Source organism: Myotis daubentonii, chromosome 5, assembly GCF_963259705.1.
Source record: "Myotis daubentonii chromosome 5, mMyoDau2.1, whole genome shotgun sequence".
Lineage (NCBI taxonomy): Eukaryota > Metazoa > Chordata > Mammalia > Chiroptera > Vespertilionidae > Myotis > Myotis daubentonii.
In genome coordinates this window covers 106,204,827-106,222,481 of record NC_081844.1, presented here as the reverse complement: position 1 = coordinate 106,222,481, position 17,655 = coordinate 106,204,827, and the positions used below count along the sequence as shown (strand labels likewise).

The window sequence follows — 17,655 nt, the reverse complement described above, 5'->3', positions numbered from 1 at the left end:
CGCTCCTCAGGGCTCCCCTGGCGCTCAGCTGTCGCCTGGCTCAGCAGCCATCTGAGCCGTGGCCCAGTGTTGGGGACGGAAGCTATTCTCTTGCTCTCTGGAGGGCCTGCCCGAGTGTGACAAAAGCAACTCTTGGGGGGGAGGGGGGCCCCAAGGATGGTCCCTTGCTTTGGGGGAGGGAGCGGGAAACCACCAGAGAGTGGGGTGGAAGGCGCCCCAGTCATAGTAATGAAAGTTGAAGCAGGCAGTCATTTCTCAAGATATGTGTGTCCGTAGGTATAGATCTGATCATTGTGCTGTACACCTGAAACCAACAGTGTTAGATGTCAATTATATCTTAATAAAAATATTAATTTAAAAAGTGAAATTGAACTTCAGGCATGGTCGGTTCCGGAGGCTGAACAGAATGAATGGGAAATGAAGATCAGTTCCCGGCTTGGTAATGAAAATTACTAGCCGTCTCCTTGGTAGTGATCTCAGCCTGAGATCAGGAGCTGCCAGAACTGCTCACCCCTGACCCTTCGCGGTGAGAACTGCGGAGGAGCCACAGGCGGTTTGACCCCCTCTGACGTGAGCAGGTGGCTCCCGGCAGGCCTCCGGGACCCGTTCACCTACTAACCAGTTACTACGTGTTCCTGGTGTCAGACTCAGTGTTGGGAGACAGAGGGATGAACAAGACAGACACACGATCACTGCCCTCAAGGGCATTCGTATTCTAGCGGGGCAGACAGACCCAAAATACAATAAAGGAGTAAGTTTATGGTTAGAATGGAATTCCTTGTGTGGGGGAAACAGACCTGGGTAAGAGGGAAGAGGATGCAGTGGGTCTGAATATTGCATGAGGCAAGGTCATGGGAGGTGACCTTGGAGCGCAGACTTGAAGAAGGCGAGAGGCATGTGTGACGCTAAGGGATTTGGACCTGCCCTTGGTCCTGGGTCCTGTGGCTGCATGTGCAGGGTCACCTGGGGCTAAGTGAGGGCCTGGGGGGTGCACAGTAATCTCTGGAGGAAATCTTTCCCCCTGATGGGCAAGGACATCTCACGGATCACAGCCTGACCTTCAGTGTCCTTGACTTACCCCATCCTCCCTTTGTCCCCGCAGAGGAGAAGTACTCAGTCATCTACCCGTACACGGCGCGCGACCAGGATGAAATGAACCTGGAGAGAGGGGCCGTGGTGGAGGTCATTCAGAAAAACCTGGAAGGCTGGTGGAAGATCAGGTACCCACTGTGGCTGGGTGGGCTCCAGGTCACGTGGGCTCCAGCTGCACAGAGGCCTGGGAGCCGGTGCAGATGGGGTGAGGTTTTGGCCTGAGCCATGAAAGGATGTTTCTCCTCTGTGCTGTTTGGCCTCCCTCCCTCCTCCGATCCTTCTCTAAAAACTCATCATAAGCAAAACCGTCTCCAAGTAGAACGAACCGCAGAGAGCCATAGCCCTGTTGAGCAAGACCGGTCTCCACCTCCAGCTGTTCCTCTTCACAAGTCACGGGAGGCTGAGCCGCCGTGTGTGGGATTTCCCCTTCAGCCCCACACGGACAGAAACGCATCCGAGAGCCCATCGTTGGCCCTCATCTCTGAGTCCAGGATGGGAGGCATTTCAAAACGTGGTCCCAGCTCCTTCGCCTGTGTGATGACGTCAGAACCCATGGGCGGGGAGAGTGGCCAGCGCGTGCTGAGCTGCCTGGTACTTTCCCGGGTTTGGTAATGAGTCCTGGGAACCCCCTCCTTGCTCACCCTAGAAGCCAGGCTGTGACCACAGGAAATATGGACCAGAGAGGAAGTCTGAGGTCCCTGTGACCCCGCGTCTGTGCTGGGATGTGAGGCGGGACATTAGGGCTGCTCACGTGGGGCTGAGTGTGGGGCACTTTATTCATTCATTCCACGGACACACACCAAGAATCTCTTCTGGGCCAAGCACCGTTCTGGGCGTTGGGGAGTCGGCAATGAGAACGACACTGTACTTCCCACCAGCAGGTGCGGGGGTGGAGGGGGCAGACGCAGGCCAGGGTGGTGCAGGTGTGCTGGAGAGACGCACGGGGGCGTGTGGAGCACAGAACAGGGGCTTCCTGGGGGAGGGGAACCTCGGAACTGAGGTCTGGGGCAGTAATGGCCGCGGTACGGAGCATCTTGAGTGTATATGCGCTCTGACTGCATGACAAATCGTCCCGACACCCAGTGGCTCTGGAATTCAGGGCTGGCTGGCTGGCTCCGGGTCCTTCCTGAGGCTGCCGCAGGATGCCACCGCGGGCTGCGGTCATCTGAAGGTTTCACCGAAGCTAGAAAGGGACAGAGTCGGGATTTGAACCCGTACCTCCCTCGCCCCAGAGCCCACTTGCCACTGTATGTGTTGCCTCTCCGCTGTGGCTTGGTGCCCTCAAATGACCCGCCTCGTGCTGCGGGTGAGGACTGTATGTAGCGTGACATTTTCCAGCTCAGACAGGATTTATTCCTGCTCAAAGGGAAGGGATTTTAAAATTGGCGGACACCCAGCTCTGCAGGTTTCTATGTCCTTACAAATGTGCTTTCAGTCATAAAGGACCTTTTTTCATTGAAACATAGTTCTGTTTCGTTCTTACAGTAATTTTGTCGTTGTTGTTGTTAATCCTCACCCGAGGATATTTTTTCATTGATTTTTTTAGAGAGATTGGAAGGGAGAGGGAGAGACAGAAACATCGATGTGAGAGAGACACATCAATTGGTTGCCTCCTGCATGCACTCCAACCAGGGCCATGAAATCTGCAACCAAGGTTTGTGCCCTTGACCGGAATCGAACCTGGGACCCTTCAGTCCGCAGGCTGACAATCTATCCACTGAGCCAAACTAGCTAGGGCCTTACTATAATTCTTTTTTTTTTTTAATAGTAATTCTTGAAAAGATACTTGGCCCTGTCATCTATCATTGCTGGTCAGTTAGGTGTGTTAATTCCCCCAAAGGTGTGAGCACCTAATTTCCACTGACCAGACCAGTGCGTGCAGGGAGATGTTTAACAATCAGCTCTCCAAGGGGAAAGTGCTCTTGAGTTGTATGCTGATTTCCGTAGTATAAATACTCCCACCGTGGTCCGTTTCTAGCACCCAGTGTGATGTTACTGAACGTGGAGTTCAAAGGAGACGGGCACAGGTGACTGCGTGGTCCAGACCAACCCCTTGGGTCCTGCCATTAAACTGAGTTCCACGCAGAGAATTAAGTGATTCTAAAGAGAATTCCGTGAGCTGGCCTGTCAGGGTCTCCGTCGCTCTGCAGTCCAGTGACACCCAGCCGACACCTGGAGACCCGGAACCAGCCCCCACTTGCTTCATCCCCCTGGGAATGCAGGAATGCATGTGGTCCCGGCGGGAACGGAGCCCGCCCTCCCTGTGCCCAGAGCTGGAGCTGCTGGAAGAGGCAGCAGAGCATGGAAGTTAGGGGCACGGCCAGGTGCCGGCCGCCCAGGTCTGAGAGCCTGTCGGCCACCTCCCAGCTTCGGCTGGATGAGATCCATCAACAGCTCTAAAGTACACAGAACAGGACAGTCAGTGCCCTCTGACTCCCAATTATCATTATCATTATTGCTGTCACCGCAGCGATGGCTGTGAGGGGACAGCCATATAGTGGAGGCCACTTCCCCTTGCCAAGCCCATTTGCAGTTTTTCCTTCTATTTATTCACCTCACTGGCACTGAGACCCTGGGCACACAGAGCTGGGTCCAACATGGCCCCGCCCAGAGCTGGCGTTCTAACTGGGAGACAGACCAAGTGCGGTTGTGTTATAGGCATTGGGAGTGTGGTATGTGCAGGCCACTGGGCAGCGTGGAGGGAGGGAGGGCTTCCTTCTCCGTGAGGCTCAGGGAAGGCTTGGGAGAGGACATGGTGTGAAGGAGAACTGGGAAGGAGGAGCAGGGAGGGGCGGGGGAGGGGCTTTGCAGGCAGAGGGTCTGGGGGGGCCGGGTGCACGGAGGTTGAAAGTGCATTTGGGAGGCTGCAGGCCGAGTAGGGTGGGTGGGACGTGGGGGTGTCTGTGAGAGACGAGGCGGGGGGGGGAGGCAGGCAGAGGGTCTGGGGCTGGGAGGGGGGCGTGCACGGAGGTTGAAAGCGCATTTGGGAGGCTGCAGGCCGAGTAGGGTGGGTGGGACGTGGGGGTGGCTGTGAGAGACGAGGCCGGGAGGCAGGCAGAGGCCAAGTTGGAAAGGCCTTGAATGCCGAGCTCTGACGGCTTAGGCTTCGCCAGGGGGCAGCAAGCAGTGTGCCAGCCGCTGGCCCCGAGCACTTGTGCCCCTTCGTTCCTGCCATCTGGGCCGGAAATGTGATTCACAGTAGGCGTGTGGCTTCTTCACATGCGCCTGGCAGAACAGCCTGACCAGCATCCTCCCTCCTCCTCCCAGGTACCAGGGCAAGGAGGGCTGGGCCCCGGCCTCTTACCTGAAGAAGAGCAGCGGGGAGCCCTTATCCCTGAAGCTGGGCCCCGGCTCCCCTGCCCACACGGGCGTCCTTGACCTGGATGGAGTTTCCCGGCCGCAGAACTTGGGGGGCCGGGAGAAGGAGCCGCTCAGCAGCCAGCGGGACGGCCGCTGTGAAGGCCGCCCGGTGCCGGACGGCGACGTCAAGCAGAGTGAGTGACGCCCACCGCGTCCCGGAGGCTAGGGGCCAAGCGGGCAAGGCTCTGGGCTCGGTGCTCCTCATGCACTGTCCCTCCTCCTGTAGATAAGAAAGCAGAGCCTCAGAAACCCCAGGGAACTTGTTCCAGATCATTCAGCCAGCAAGTTGCAGAACCGAGTGGAGAAACACCGCTTTCCTACTCCAGATCCTGTTTTTCCGCTGTTTCTCAGGCCCCTCCTGTGTGCCCAGGATCTGACCATTAGGCTCATGGACTCCACATAGCCACCTTTTAGGGACTTCCTACTTTATTTTTTAAATAATTCTTTAAATGTATTTTTATTGATTCCAGAGAGAGGAAGGGAGAGGGGGAGAGAAAGAGAAACATCAATGATGAGAGAATTATCGATTGGCTTCGTCTTGCACGCCCCCTTCTGGGAATCGAGCCTGCAACCTGGGCATGTGCCCTAACTGGGAATTGAACCGTGACTTCCTGGTTCATGGGTCAACGCTCAACCACTGAGCAACCCCAGCCGGGCACTAACTTTTATTTTACAGATTAGAAAACAGAGAGATTAAGTGGTTTGTCCAAGACCCCCCAGCTAGTAAACGGTGGGGCTGGGACTTGAACCCAGGCCCATCTGGCTCCACACTCCAGTGCTTTCTCTATACCGCCCCATTTCTTTTTTTTAATTTTATTTTTTTAAATATATTTTATTGATTATTTACAGAGAGGAAGGGAGAGGGATAGAGAGTTAAAAACATCGATGAGAGAGAAACATTGATCAGTTGCCTCCTGCACACCCCCCACTGGGGATGTGCCCGCAACCAAGGTACATGCCCTTGACTGGAATCGAACCTGGGACCCTTCAATCTGCAGGCTGACGCTCTATCCACTGAGCCAAACCACTTAGGGCTACATAGCCCCATTTCTGAGCTAGAGGAAGAAAAAGCTGACCCTTTTAAGTTGGGTTTACTCCAACAACATTTCTTTATCCATCTTGCTTTCCGAAGCCTCCCATATATATTTTACCATTTAATATTCCCAGCACACCCGAGAGCAGGGCTCATTGCTGTCTGCCGCATCCCTAGGGCTCCACCCGCACGCACGTGGCTCTGTCCTGGTGTTCAGAGCAGAAGGCATCTGTCTGCTGGGAAAAGACTTCCTATTAGCTGTAGGGATGAAGTCACTTGTTCCTGGCTGGGCTTCTCCAGCTGTTTATAGTGGCTCTTTTAGTCCAAGAACTTCTTGAGTTTCACATTCTCTGCTTAACTGCTCTGAGAAGCACTGACAAGCTGTGGCAGGGTTCTGTCCAGCACCTGGCTTCTGTGATTCTATTCTTTCATGGCCAAGAACACAGGATTCCCATTAACCTAGAGGAGCAAACGGAAATCTGAAACTTTGTGTTGAGATAGGTTCAGGTGCTCAAAGACACCCCCACCACCACCACAAACATACACCCTATAACAGTGGCTCAAATAATTTAGATGTTTGTTTCTTTTTTTAAATTTTTTTTGGGGGGGGGTGGGGGGATGTTTATGTATTTCTTAAAAAAGAGTTCAGATATACGTCCAGGGCTGCAATAACAGCTGCATGCAGTCAAGAATCTTATTACACTGCATCTATTGTGTGTTGCCCTCATCCCTCTAGTCTAGGATGGTTCACCACTAGTCCAACCAATGAAAAGAGGCAGAGAGAAGTGGCAGACTTGACTCAGAAGCTACCTTATTCCTATTCTCTCACATTCTATTGACCAGAACTCAGTCACATGGCAATACCTAGCTGCAAGGGAGTCTGGGAAATGTAGTCCTGATATAGTCAGCTAAGTGTCTGGCTAAAACTCTTGCTATTTATTCTAATAGAAGACAGAGGAGATGGTTGTTTAAGAGATGAGTAGTCATCTCCACAACCCAACTGCCAAACTACCCCTCCAGAGTAAAAATCCCTGAAATCATCAGCCCAAGTTGGTTTGGTTCTGTTTACGTGTTTAAAGTGGGTTTGTTCTAGAGCACAAAGCCAGGGGCAGTGACATGTATGGCATGTCTGCCATGTGCCAAGAGCCTCACACGAATTTACTTTCACCCCCACCGCTGCCCTGGGAGGCAGGCATTACTCCCCTTCTGCAGGTGAGGGTCCTGTGGCTCCGTGAGTCATATGATTTGCTGCAGCCGCCTCTGCATTATTCTGAAGCCTACACGTCTGCCCTTCCTAGAAAGCTTTCCAGTGCTTCAGCACACGGCTGTCCTGAGCCAAGTCTGACCAGCCCCTTCCGAACCCAGCTCTTCTCACGGGAAGGGTCACGGCGGCTCACTAACGCCTGTGCAGACCATCATGGCTTATCTTGTGTAGGACGGAACAGATCTTCCCCTGGTGTCCCCCTCAGGGATTTTATCTGTAGAATTCTGCACGTGTGTGAAACGAGATCTCCTCTCTTTATAGGATCGCCCAAGATGAGGCAGAGACCCCCTCCTCGCCGGGATATGACCATAGTAAGTGGCCCCTTGCTTCTGGGGAGCCAGCCAGCCCCTGACCTGAAACTAGCCCCTCACACATACCTCGCCCTTTCCAAAGACGCTTTCTTCCTGTGCACATAGCGGCCTGGTGACGCAGGCTGCACAGGTGGAAAGTGCCATTAACAGGTGGAAAGACAAGTTGCCCATGGCTTTTGCCCTCTGCTTCCTGAGCCCTTTGTCTTGTCGGTCTCCTCAAACAAGGTCACTTGAGACCGGAACTGTGATGGGGCACAAATACCGTTTGTGGTGCCATTGTGATATTTTACTTGCATAGATTTTTTATTCTTTCGGTATCTTTCTAACCAATACATTGAAAAGTGGGCCGTCTTTTTTTAAAGCCTGCCATTTAGTGAGCACCTGATGGGTGCCATGCAGTGCGCTGGGTGCTTCGCTCCCTTCACTTGTGGAATGTTTGCAGTGACCCCACCAGGTTGACCCTGATATTATCCCCATTCCACAGGAGATGAAACTGAGGCCCCAGAGGGGGTGTGGTTTATGCACGGTCACACACATAATCAGTATGAGATTCTAACCCAGATGGGTCTGACCTGCAAACCTGTGTTCTTTCCACAACCCTCGCTGCCTCTTCAGTTCAGAGAATATCGTCTTGCCTCACATTTTCGTGATTGTTGGCAAATGTTTCTTCTCTTTGCTCTCAAGCCGAAGGGCCAGTGACCCATCTAGGCGATAATGATCTGAGTGGTCCTCTTTGTTTAGTCCCATGGGTCCACCCGCGCCCCCTTGAGGATGATTGTGTGCCTGAGTCCCTTAGCACCCCAGTCTCCCCTCCTTCAGCGCCATGGTAATGGACTCCATGGGACTTAGCACTGTGTTTAATCATACCAGCCTCGAGGTCTCAACCTGCCCAAGCCCCCCATCCCACCCCAAGTGGAGGAAGAGTATTACACCATTGCCGAGTTCCAGACAACCATCCCTGATGGCATCAGCTTCCAGGCGGGCCTCAAGGTCGAGGTGAGTGAGCCTGCTGTCCTACCTGTGATTCTTTTTTTTTTTTTTTTTAATTTATTGTAACATTGGTTAGTAACATTACATAAAGTTTTTGGCTTAACCAAGTTTTTTGTTTTTTGTTTTTCTTATGGTAAATTCTACATCCTCTATTTTCCTCTTCTCTCATTTTGCTTCCTGGTTCATTTCAGTATCGCATTAGCCTTCAGAATTCATGAGCAGAACCGCATTGTGCCAGCAGTGGAGCTACCAGGCACTCCTAACTCCTTGCCTGGCCTACGTATCTTCATAGCATGTGTAATGATGATGATATAGGCACCTCTCTGTGCCCGGTACATTCCATACTGATCTTCACAGAAGTTCCGGGAGAAGTCAGTATCTTCAGCCCATTTTACAGATGTACCTGAGACAAGGCGAGGTTAGGTAAATTGCTCATGGTTACATAGCTAGTAGATAGTGAAGCTGGGATTTGAACCTAGGTATCTTTGGTTTTGAAGACCAGGCTCTTTTCTTTCCTCCGCATTCTTTTGATTTTGAATTTGCTTTTATTCATAATAGCTCTTAGCTTCTCTCTAGTAAATGAAAACTCCCACAGGTCATAATTAAGAGCACACATGTTTAGAGCTTTCACAATAGTACTTTGTATAGAGTGTAAGCTTAGCAAATCCTCATTGATATATTTCATTTTGATTATTCTTAGTATGTTGGATTCATGGATGCGCCCACAATGACTTGTACTAGTATGCCCAGAATTGCCTTTAATTGTTACCATAGCTACCAAGTGTTGGAAAAATGCCAGTCACCCTCAGGTGAAGGGCCTACATTTACCAGCGCCCTTTTCTGGAGAGCGTCCAATGGGACTTAAGTATATGCCTGTCACGTGCACCCTGCTCTTTCAGTAATCTCTGCTGTAATTTAATAGTAGGTAACGCTTACCTTTCAGCATCAGCCACCCGCTGTACGCATTAGCGTGTGTGGCCATCGGGAGAACCTGCAGCGGGTGTCATTGTTCTTACCGTTACCTCTTCTGTGTGGTGTGGAACCTCAGGAATGTGGTTTGTGCAGGGCCATTTGGGCAGTAAGTGGTGAAGCCAGAACTAGAACCCAGGAATGCAGGCCCCGGAGCCCAGCCTCTGCCCCCTCTCCGAGCTGGGCGCCGAGTGCAGCAGCAGAGCTATGCCCGCCGCCTCTTTGCCCCGCGTTTTATTACCCCAGGCACGGCTCCTCTCAGGCAGGGTCCCCTTTCCGGGACAGGGTCAGGGAGTGGGAAAGGCTCAGGCTCTGGAGCCCACCAGCCTGCCTTTAACTCCCGTCCCCGCATCTTGACCGTCTGCGAGTCCTCAGCTCTCCTGAGGCTCGGTTCCGCACCTGTGAAGTGGGATCATAACCCCCATCTCATGGGGGCAGTTGTGAGCACGAGTCAGATGGCGTGCACGGAGCCTGCCAGAGAACTGCAGGTATGTATTAGCTCGGGCCGCCGTCTCAGAATACCACAGTCTGGGTATCGCCAACCTCTGGTGGTCCGTGAGGTCTGAAAGGTTGGCGACCGCTAGTTTAAAATACAGGGATTTATTTTCTCACAGTTCTGGAGGCTGGAAGGCCAAGGTCACAGTGTCAGCAGGGTTGGTTTCTCTTGGGGCTTCTCCCCTTAGCTGCCCATGGCCATCTTCTCACTGTGTCCTCACATGGTTGTCCCTCTTTCTGTATGTTCTCCTGTGTCCTAATCTCTTGTTATAAGGACACCAGTCGTATGGGACATGGGCCCACCCTGATGAGCCCATTTAACTTAATTACCTTTTAAAGGCTCCATCTCCAAGTAGAGTCACATTCTAAGGCACAGGGCTTCAACATGAGTCTTGGGCAGATCCAGCTCAGCTCACAGCATGCAGCCTGGGTACCTTTCACCCATGTCACTTTAGATACATGGTCCTGAATGAAAGGCAACAGGTAACATAAGATCTTAAATACGGAGGGGGATTGCACCCACCGTTCATTCAGTGGGTGTGTATCCCAGAGGGAGAAGGCGGTGCGATGAAAGTTTGTTTTGCCTCCATCACCAGTTCCCCTGTGTGTACACGTGAGCTGAGTGAGGTGCCCCCATTTAAGGATACACGTTTCTCATGCCGCATGCCGTAAGCACCTGTCAGCCACTTTATCTGTGCTCAGCCAAAGAGCAGCGACCAGGGCTACTTTGGGCTGCCCATGCATTTCACCTTGTACTTTAGTATTGTAGCAGACACTGCGGGGGCCCACCCTGCGTCCCAACCACCTGAGTTGACTTGCAGCTGCATACAGGTCCCCTACCTCCCATGTAGCCCGAGGGCACCACCCGGAAACAGGAGAGTTAACCCCTGGGAGAAAGGACTGTGAGTCTCGGGGTAACTGCCCCCACCCCCACTGGGGAGGTCTGGCTGTGCTTGGTCTCTCGGAGGGTCCCTGGTGGATGAAGCCCCCGTGGCCCAGAGCAATAACCTGCTCATAGTAGGCCCTCACCTTCCCTGTTTCCTCACCTGTCACTTCCTGAAGTCATCTCCCAAATTCACCGCCTGTGCGCATGTCCGTTTGTCAGGGACTGCTTCTGGGGAAATCCAGGGTTAGACTGGAGCCCACCCGCCTGAGAGGTGCTCCTGTAGCCTCCATCGGCTGGCTGTCCACCATAGATGTCTGGGAACCTGCTGAGTGCCAACCCCTCTTCTGGGACTCAGGTGCACGTGGGTCTCCTACTCCGCCCTGGTCCACTGGCTCTGGAACCACGCCGACTAAGTGCTTTCCTCTTCCTCCCGCCCAGGTGATCGAGAAGAACTTGAGTGGCTGGTGGTACATTCAGATCGAAGATAAGGAAGGCTGGGCCCCAGCAACCTTCATCGACAAGTATAAGAAGACCAGCAATGCCTCCAGACCCAACTTCCTGGCTCCCTTGCCCAACGAGATGGCCCAGCTCCGGCTGGGGGAGGCAGCGATGGAGAACAGCATGGGCGGTGAAGCAGGCGGCCCCTCTCGGCCCCTGCCCGATGCACCGCTCGGTGCCGTGGACTCTGGGATACCGAGGTCCAAAGACTGGAAGGGCGGGAAGGACGTCCTGAGAAAGGCGTCTTCCGACGTGCCGTGCACAGGCTACGAGGAGATCTCCGACCTCAACCAGGAGGAGAAGCCCAGCCTCCCTCCCCGGAAGGAATCCATCATCAAGTCGGAAGGGGAGCTGCAGGAGCGGGAGCGGCAGAGGCTGGAGCAGCTCAGGGGCTCCTCGCCCAAGCCTCCCGGCGTGATTTTGCCCATGATTCCAGCTAAACACAGCCCCCCGACTCGGGACGGCAAGAAGCCAGAGCCCAAGCCTGACAAAAGCAAGGTGTTCCAGCTGAAAAATGAGATGGGGCTGGAGTGTGGCCATAAAGTATTGGCCAAGGAAGTGAAGAAACCCAACCTCCGGCCCATCTCCAAGCCCAAAGCGGACCCGCCGGAGGAGAAGCCGGAAGCCGGGCCCCAGAACCCCTTCCTGAAGTCCAAACCTCAGGTGAGGCCGAAACCAGCTTCCTCCCCCAGGATCGAGGCACCTCAGGGCGAAGAGCAGGTGGACATCTGCAACCTCAGGAGCAAGCTCAGGCCCGCCAAGCCCCACGAGAAGCCCTTGCTGGACGGAGAGAGCAGCCACCAGGCTGTCGGGAGCTTCCTCCCAGGGGAGGGGCCTGGGCGCGCTCCGGACAGGACGGGCAAGCAGGACGGGCTCAGCCCCAAGGAGATACCCTGCAGGCCCCCTCCGAAGCCAGCCAAGACCACGGATCCTGCGCCTAAGAACGTGCCCGCGCCTCTCAAGGAGGCCCCCCAAGAGGCTCCCCAGCAGAGACCCGTGATCCCGCCCCGCAGACCACCGCCCCCCAAGAAGACCTCCTCCTCACCCAGGCCCCTCCCGGAGCCCATGGGGCCGCAGCGGGAGGCCAACGAAGGCAGGGCAGCCCCTGCCCCAGGCCGGGCCCTGCTGGTCCCTCCAAAAGCCAAACCTTTTCTGGCCAACTCCTCAGGGGGCCAAGATGACATCCGAGGGAGAGGCGGGCTGGGCCCGCGGCTGGCGGGCAAGATGGGAGAAAACAGGGAGAAAACGGCGGCGGCCCCCTTCCCCAGTGCCGACAGCCCGAGGGACCTGTACGTGGCCGTGGCCAACTTCGAAGGGGATGAAGACGCCAGCAGCTTCCAGGAGGGGACGGTGTTCGAGGTCCGGGAGAAGAACAGCAGTGGCTGGTGGTTCTGCCAGGTGCTCAGCGGAGCGCCCTCCTGGGAAGGCTGGATCCCTTCCAACTATCTCCGCAAGAAGCCCTAGCCTCCCCGCGGGGAGGTCCCGCGCGCCCCCGCTGGTTTTGCCCACATATTTAATATGCCTCTTAATTTATCATCCTCCACGCGGCTGCGAAGGAAGGCAGGCTCTGGAGGACTGTGGTTTCCTCCCTCCCGTGGGTGGAGCCAGCCCTGGAGGCGCAGCGGCCACGCCCTGGCTGTCTCTCCACTTGGTATCCCTGCCTTAAGGCCTGTGGCATCGCCGCCCGCTTCCCTGCCCACCCGGCGGCAGACGTGACTCTCCAGGCCTCCAGGAGCGGAACCCACCACGTGGAGAACCTGCAGGAGGATGTCTCGTTGCTGGGACGGGACCCGGCGCAGTGAGGGGAGCCCGTCCCTGGCAGCCCATCCGGCCTGTGGCTGCTTGCTCCAACCTCTCCATGTCTAAAAGCCGGTGACTTTATTCACCCCTTTCCCAAATGCCTGGTACCAGGAAGGACTGTGCCCTATGGAAGTGGGCTCCGTGGGCTCCTCTCCGAGGCCTCAGGTTTGACCAGATGCAACTGCCCCACGAGTGAGTGGGCCTGGAGGTCCACGTCCACTTGGCCGGCCCTCCGCCTCCCAGCGTCTGTCTTGGGAACCTGATCCGTCCTGAAGGGGCGGGTCCAGCCTGGAGCAAGTGCCAGCCTCCGGGCAATCCCCGCCCCACCCTGGGGCCCTTCGCTTCTGTCCACTTAGAGCAAGAATCTCCACGTTTGCTTGAAAAAAGAGGACCATTAACAAGCCATGCTCCGTTCTGAGCACCCCTTTGCCGAGTAGCCAGTCGTCCCAAACTGTGTACGAGGCGCTTCGCGTTCGTGTTTAACCCCCACCACAGCCCCCTCTTGTAATATTACACCCATTTCATGGATGAGGAAACGGGCGCCGTGTGCCCCAGACACACTAGCCAGGAAGAGCGGGAAGAGGACTTGAATCCAGGCCTGCCTGGCTTCCGCCCCTGTGCCCTTCCCATTGGAAGAGGCAAACCAGGCAGGGGAGGGAGAGAGAGCTGAGGGAGCAGAGGGAGCTGAGGTGGCCTCACATGCCAGCCTTGAGGGGCCCTGGTGGCTCAAAGACCAGCAGCTGGTTCTCCATCAGGCTGAGCGTAGCGAGCAGTGGCCCCCTCAGATGACAGGGCCAGGCAGCTGCTCCCCACTCCTCTCTGGCTCTCACAGTCCCCTTACACACACACACACACACACACACACACACACACACACACACACACACCCCGCACGCTCCCTCTCTGTCTCCCTGGATGAACCCAGGGCAGCCCTCCCGCCCATTTTGATGGTGTGGTTCACATAGTCACGGCCACATACGGGACTAGAACCAGGACCCTGGGTTTCCAGCTCCAGGCCCAGAGCTCCTGCCTGTGGGCTGGGCTGCCTGGGGGTGAGAGAGCAGTACCCCCCCACCCCGACCCTGCAGGAGAGGACCTGGCCCTGTCCTGCCCCAGAGGCTCCGAGTCAGTGTTCATTGGCTGCCATGCCTTTGGAACCCCAAAGCCAGCTTTCCTAGGGGTGCTCGCTGTCCACCTGCAGTGCCAAAGGCCCTCCCCCACCACCTGGGCTCTGGATGTGTCTGCGGGAGGAGCCTCCTCAGACCCCAGACCGTCTCCTTCCTTCAATCCGCCTGTAAGTCCCATCCCGCCAACCCGGGGGCAGGGCCCGAGGTACTCCCTGCCCCTGCTCGCCCTCGGCCCCTGCCCAGAACCCTGGGGGGAGAAGGGAGGCGGCTGGAAGAGGGCCACCCCCTCTTCCCGGCCCCAGAGCACGTTTCTCTGAGTGTTTGCTCCCCTTTGGTTTACGCCACCTTCATGAAGCTGTTATGCAGGATTTGACTACATTTCAAGACAGAACTCTAAATTTTTTTTTCCTGGTTCCCTTTCTGCTTTCAAGGACCTTTTCAAGCTTTTCCTGAGCTCCTACTGCGTGCCAGGCGCGGGGCGGCCAGGCTGCGCGCGGCCCCCTGCCGCCCCCTGCCCGGCTGGCTGTGGGAGCTTTGCTTTCCGTTTGTTCGCTGACTCCACTGAAGGTGCTTGTCTTTGACCTCACACCCTCCCCCCGGGATCAGCCGGGTGAAGAGGGACTCGTTCTTTCTCTGGGCAGAACGTTTTTCTGCGAATGAAAGGACTTGCCTTTATTATTATTATTTTTATTATTGTTGTTGTTGTTATTCTGATGGGAACTGAAGGTACTAAAGCCACTTTCCTCTCTGTTCACTGTTCTTTCCGCGGGATACACTGGTGTCCCGCGGCCCCTCCCTCAGCACCGTTTGCCACAGGGTGGGCGCGTCCCCAGCCACCTAGAAGTGGGGGTCTTGTTGGCAGTGGCTCTCCCTCGCTGTCCTTGACTGTGGACTTAGGTTCACACCCTCCAGGACTGTGGCCTCTATTCGGTGAGCAATTGACAGAGCAAACGCAGAACTCCCCTGGCGTTCCCGCCACCGTGGGAATTGGCCCCCGGCTGTAGCAACGGCCCCCACACCAAGCTCCGGCAGGCCCCCGGGGCTCAGACACGCTCCCCGCTTTAGCGTGGCCCTCGAGGTAGCCCTGGGCGGGGCGTGAGGTCAGTCCCAATCTGTAGTGAGAAAATCGGGGCTCGGGGTGAGGTCGCGTTCCCGTCTTCATCCAAATAGTGACAGTGACCGAGCAGAGACGGGACCCTGGGGGTTTTCTCCCCTCGCCCGTGACTTCCTCTGCCCCCAGCAGTGAAGTGTGTGTGGGCTTCCAGGGGAGCAGGGGGCCCTCGAGTTTCTCCTCCGCCTGCCCCACGATGACAGGTCCGTGGGTCACAGGTAAATGCGACTCTGGGAGGCAGACAATGACACCGCCACCCCTCTTCCTTCCTGTATTTCACCCCACATCTTAGGGTAAAACTACAGCTCGTGGTGCCACCAAATCTGAGGAAAATCTGAGTTTGGGGGTTACCGCTTGATGGAATAGGCCTCTGCTGAAATTCTCCCGCTCAGAATTTCTTGGCCATTCGGTGGGGTTATGTCCTTGTCCCGGGTTGAGGCGTGGGGAGGGCCGGAGCCGCTTTTACTGCCCTCGCCTTCTGAGGACTCCGAGGGCCCAGTCGGGCTTCCAGCCTTTGTGAGCCTCCGCCACGCTTTCTCAGGCTGCGTTCTCAGCCTTAAAATATTCCTGAGCCCACGGGGGATTTCACTCCCAGGTGGAAGAGGAAAACAGGCCACATTCAAGGGCAGGTGCCCGATCTCCCAGGGTCTGGAAGACCTTAGGGATGGGCAGTCTTGTGTTTATTCAGCCCGTACCAGGTACCAGCACTGAGCGCTCCCGCCCTCACATAGCTGGACTGGACACCAAGAAAGAGCAGGTCCCGGGCCTGGCCTTCATCCTGTCCTTGTGCCAAGTCTCTAACTGTTGGGTCCACCTCCTCCTGGGAGGTCTTGCCTTGTCTTGGGACTGTGACAGTGGGCATGTAACAGCCTTAGCCATCCATGGGCCATCTTGCGCCCCCTTGGTCATCCAGGCCCATCCTTCCGGGCTTTTGCTGCAAGCAGCCATACCATGCCATAGACCAAAGACGACCTAGTGTCAAGTTGTGGCCTAAGGAGTGGTCATTGGCTCACACAGAGGCCTGAGGGTTCAGGGCACCCTCCCTTGGCCCGGAGGAATTGCTCCAAACGTAGACACAGTTCTGACTTTGCACAGTTAAAGCCAGGAGGCTCCACAGCCCACTCAGACCACCTGCTGAGGACCCTTCCCACCGCCGCGACCGTCCGGCTCCCTGGGGTGATGTCTGTTTCTGGCGCTACCCTGCGGGTTACTGAGCCCCACCTCATGCTTCAACATTCCATCCTCCTTCCCCTTTCTACCCTGTTCTCCGGAGGAGGCCTCCCTGGTTCCAACCAGGGACAAGGGGGCTCCATCTCTCTCCTGGAAGAAGCCAAACCCAGCACTTTTCGGGTCCTCTGTGGACTCGCGGTGCCCTGCCAGGCTTGTTGCAGCAATAAGCAATTCTGCGGCCACAGGGGTGTCCACACCTCACCCCTCTGTATGCCTGTCCATGCCTTTGGGCCCATCTCACTGTTCATGGTGCCCCTTTCACTTCCGGGGGTGGTGAGGAGCAATGGTCACCTTCGCCACAGCCCCCGTGTCCCGCATCAGGGAGCAGCCACGTCAGCGGGCCATGCCTGCATCCCTCCAGGAGCAGCGGGCTCTGGCGCCGTTGCCCCGCCATCTCGTGTCCACTCACAGGATGATGCTGGCGATCTCTGGACACTCAGCACTCCTACACCCTCGGCAAATGGACAAATTCTGGTGGTGGTTTTTGTTTTAACAAAAAAAAAAATACATGAGGATATATAATGTGAGGGGGGTGGTGGTGAACAATTAGCTGTAGCATGTATAGACTATATACTTACCATTAGACTTTTTTCTTTCTTTTTTTTTTTAATAAAAAAATAGTGCTTGACTGGTTTCAAGCTTCATTGTGAAGATGCCGTGTCTGTGCATTTATTGGGCTGCGGAGCGGGCGCATGGCTTTTGCCCTGGCATCTGGGCCTGCAGTTCTGAGGCCCGGGAATAGAAGTGAATGTGAGCGTTTAGGTGTGGGCATCGCCCAGAAATAGGGCTGGCTTCTCTCTCTGGGCCCTAGTGCACCTTGATTCTTCCAACTGCATTCTCCAGAAACCACGGGAAAGCTGTGTCTCCCACATGTTAGCTTCGCCTGAGCCAGAGCACATCACATGGCCTGGGAGTCGAGGTCTCATGTTGCCTGACAGGCAGGTGTGAGTGGTGCAGGCTCAGGGCTCTGCAGGGACCGCCCAGGCCATCTGCTCCCAGGAGGTGGAGGGCATTGCCTGAGCTTCTATGACTTTCCCAGGGGCAGAGCCAAAACAAAACCAACCCCGGTGTGCAGCCTTCTTGTTCCAGATGAGTCTTAAACTAAATGACACCCGCCTTCCTAGAGCAAGAAGAGTAGGACCAGCAGAGTCCTGAGCAGAACTGCCAGCGGGGTTTACATACACTGTCTATTCTCCCTCGGAGGGAACATGGCAAAGAGACCCGTGCCTGCTGGCAGACCTTGCTGGGGGACAGTGGTCATTCATTGCGGCGTTATCTCTGTTCCCATAAGAAGGAAAAGCATTAGGGGGTTCAGGTCGCCCTGGGAAGCATTTTCTCCCAAACCTTCCAAACCAGGAGCGCTTGGCCATCAGGATACAAGCAGCCTGGGCTTCCCTGGCAGGTGGAGAGGGGCGCAGGGCCTCCTGGGATGGGGACCAGACCTGACCTATTCTCAGGGGGCGCTCATCCCCCCACCTCCTGCAGGTCT

The 17,655-nt window shown here is 55.7% G+C and overlaps 1 protein-coding gene across 2 annotated transcripts in view; it reads left to right on the top strand.

Moving 5' to 3' along the window:
- Positions 1-16,817, top strand: part of SH3PXD2B (SH3 and PX domains 2B) — a 90,167-nt gene extending 73,350 nt beyond the window's left edge. Inside the window, exons 9-14 of one of the 2 annotated variants that reach the window (XR_009453129.1) lie at positions 1,103-1,220; positions 4,360-4,586; positions 7,011-7,060; positions 7,931-8,056; positions 10,839-14,159; positions 14,192-16,817. Coding sequence is in view for 1 of the 2 variants with exons in the window: in XM_059699193.1 (XP_059555176.1) it covers positions 1,103-1,220; positions 4,360-4,586; positions 7,011-7,060; positions 7,931-8,056; positions 10,839-12,362 (2,045 nt within the window). In the remaining variant the exon portion in view is untranslated. Of the gene's footprint in view, positions 1-1,102; positions 1,221-4,359; positions 4,587-7,010; positions 7,061-7,930; positions 8,057-10,838 lie in introns of both variants that reach the window. The other variant, XM_059699193.1, reaches the window with a different exon arrangement.
- Positions 16,818-17,655: the final 838 nt, after the last annotated feature.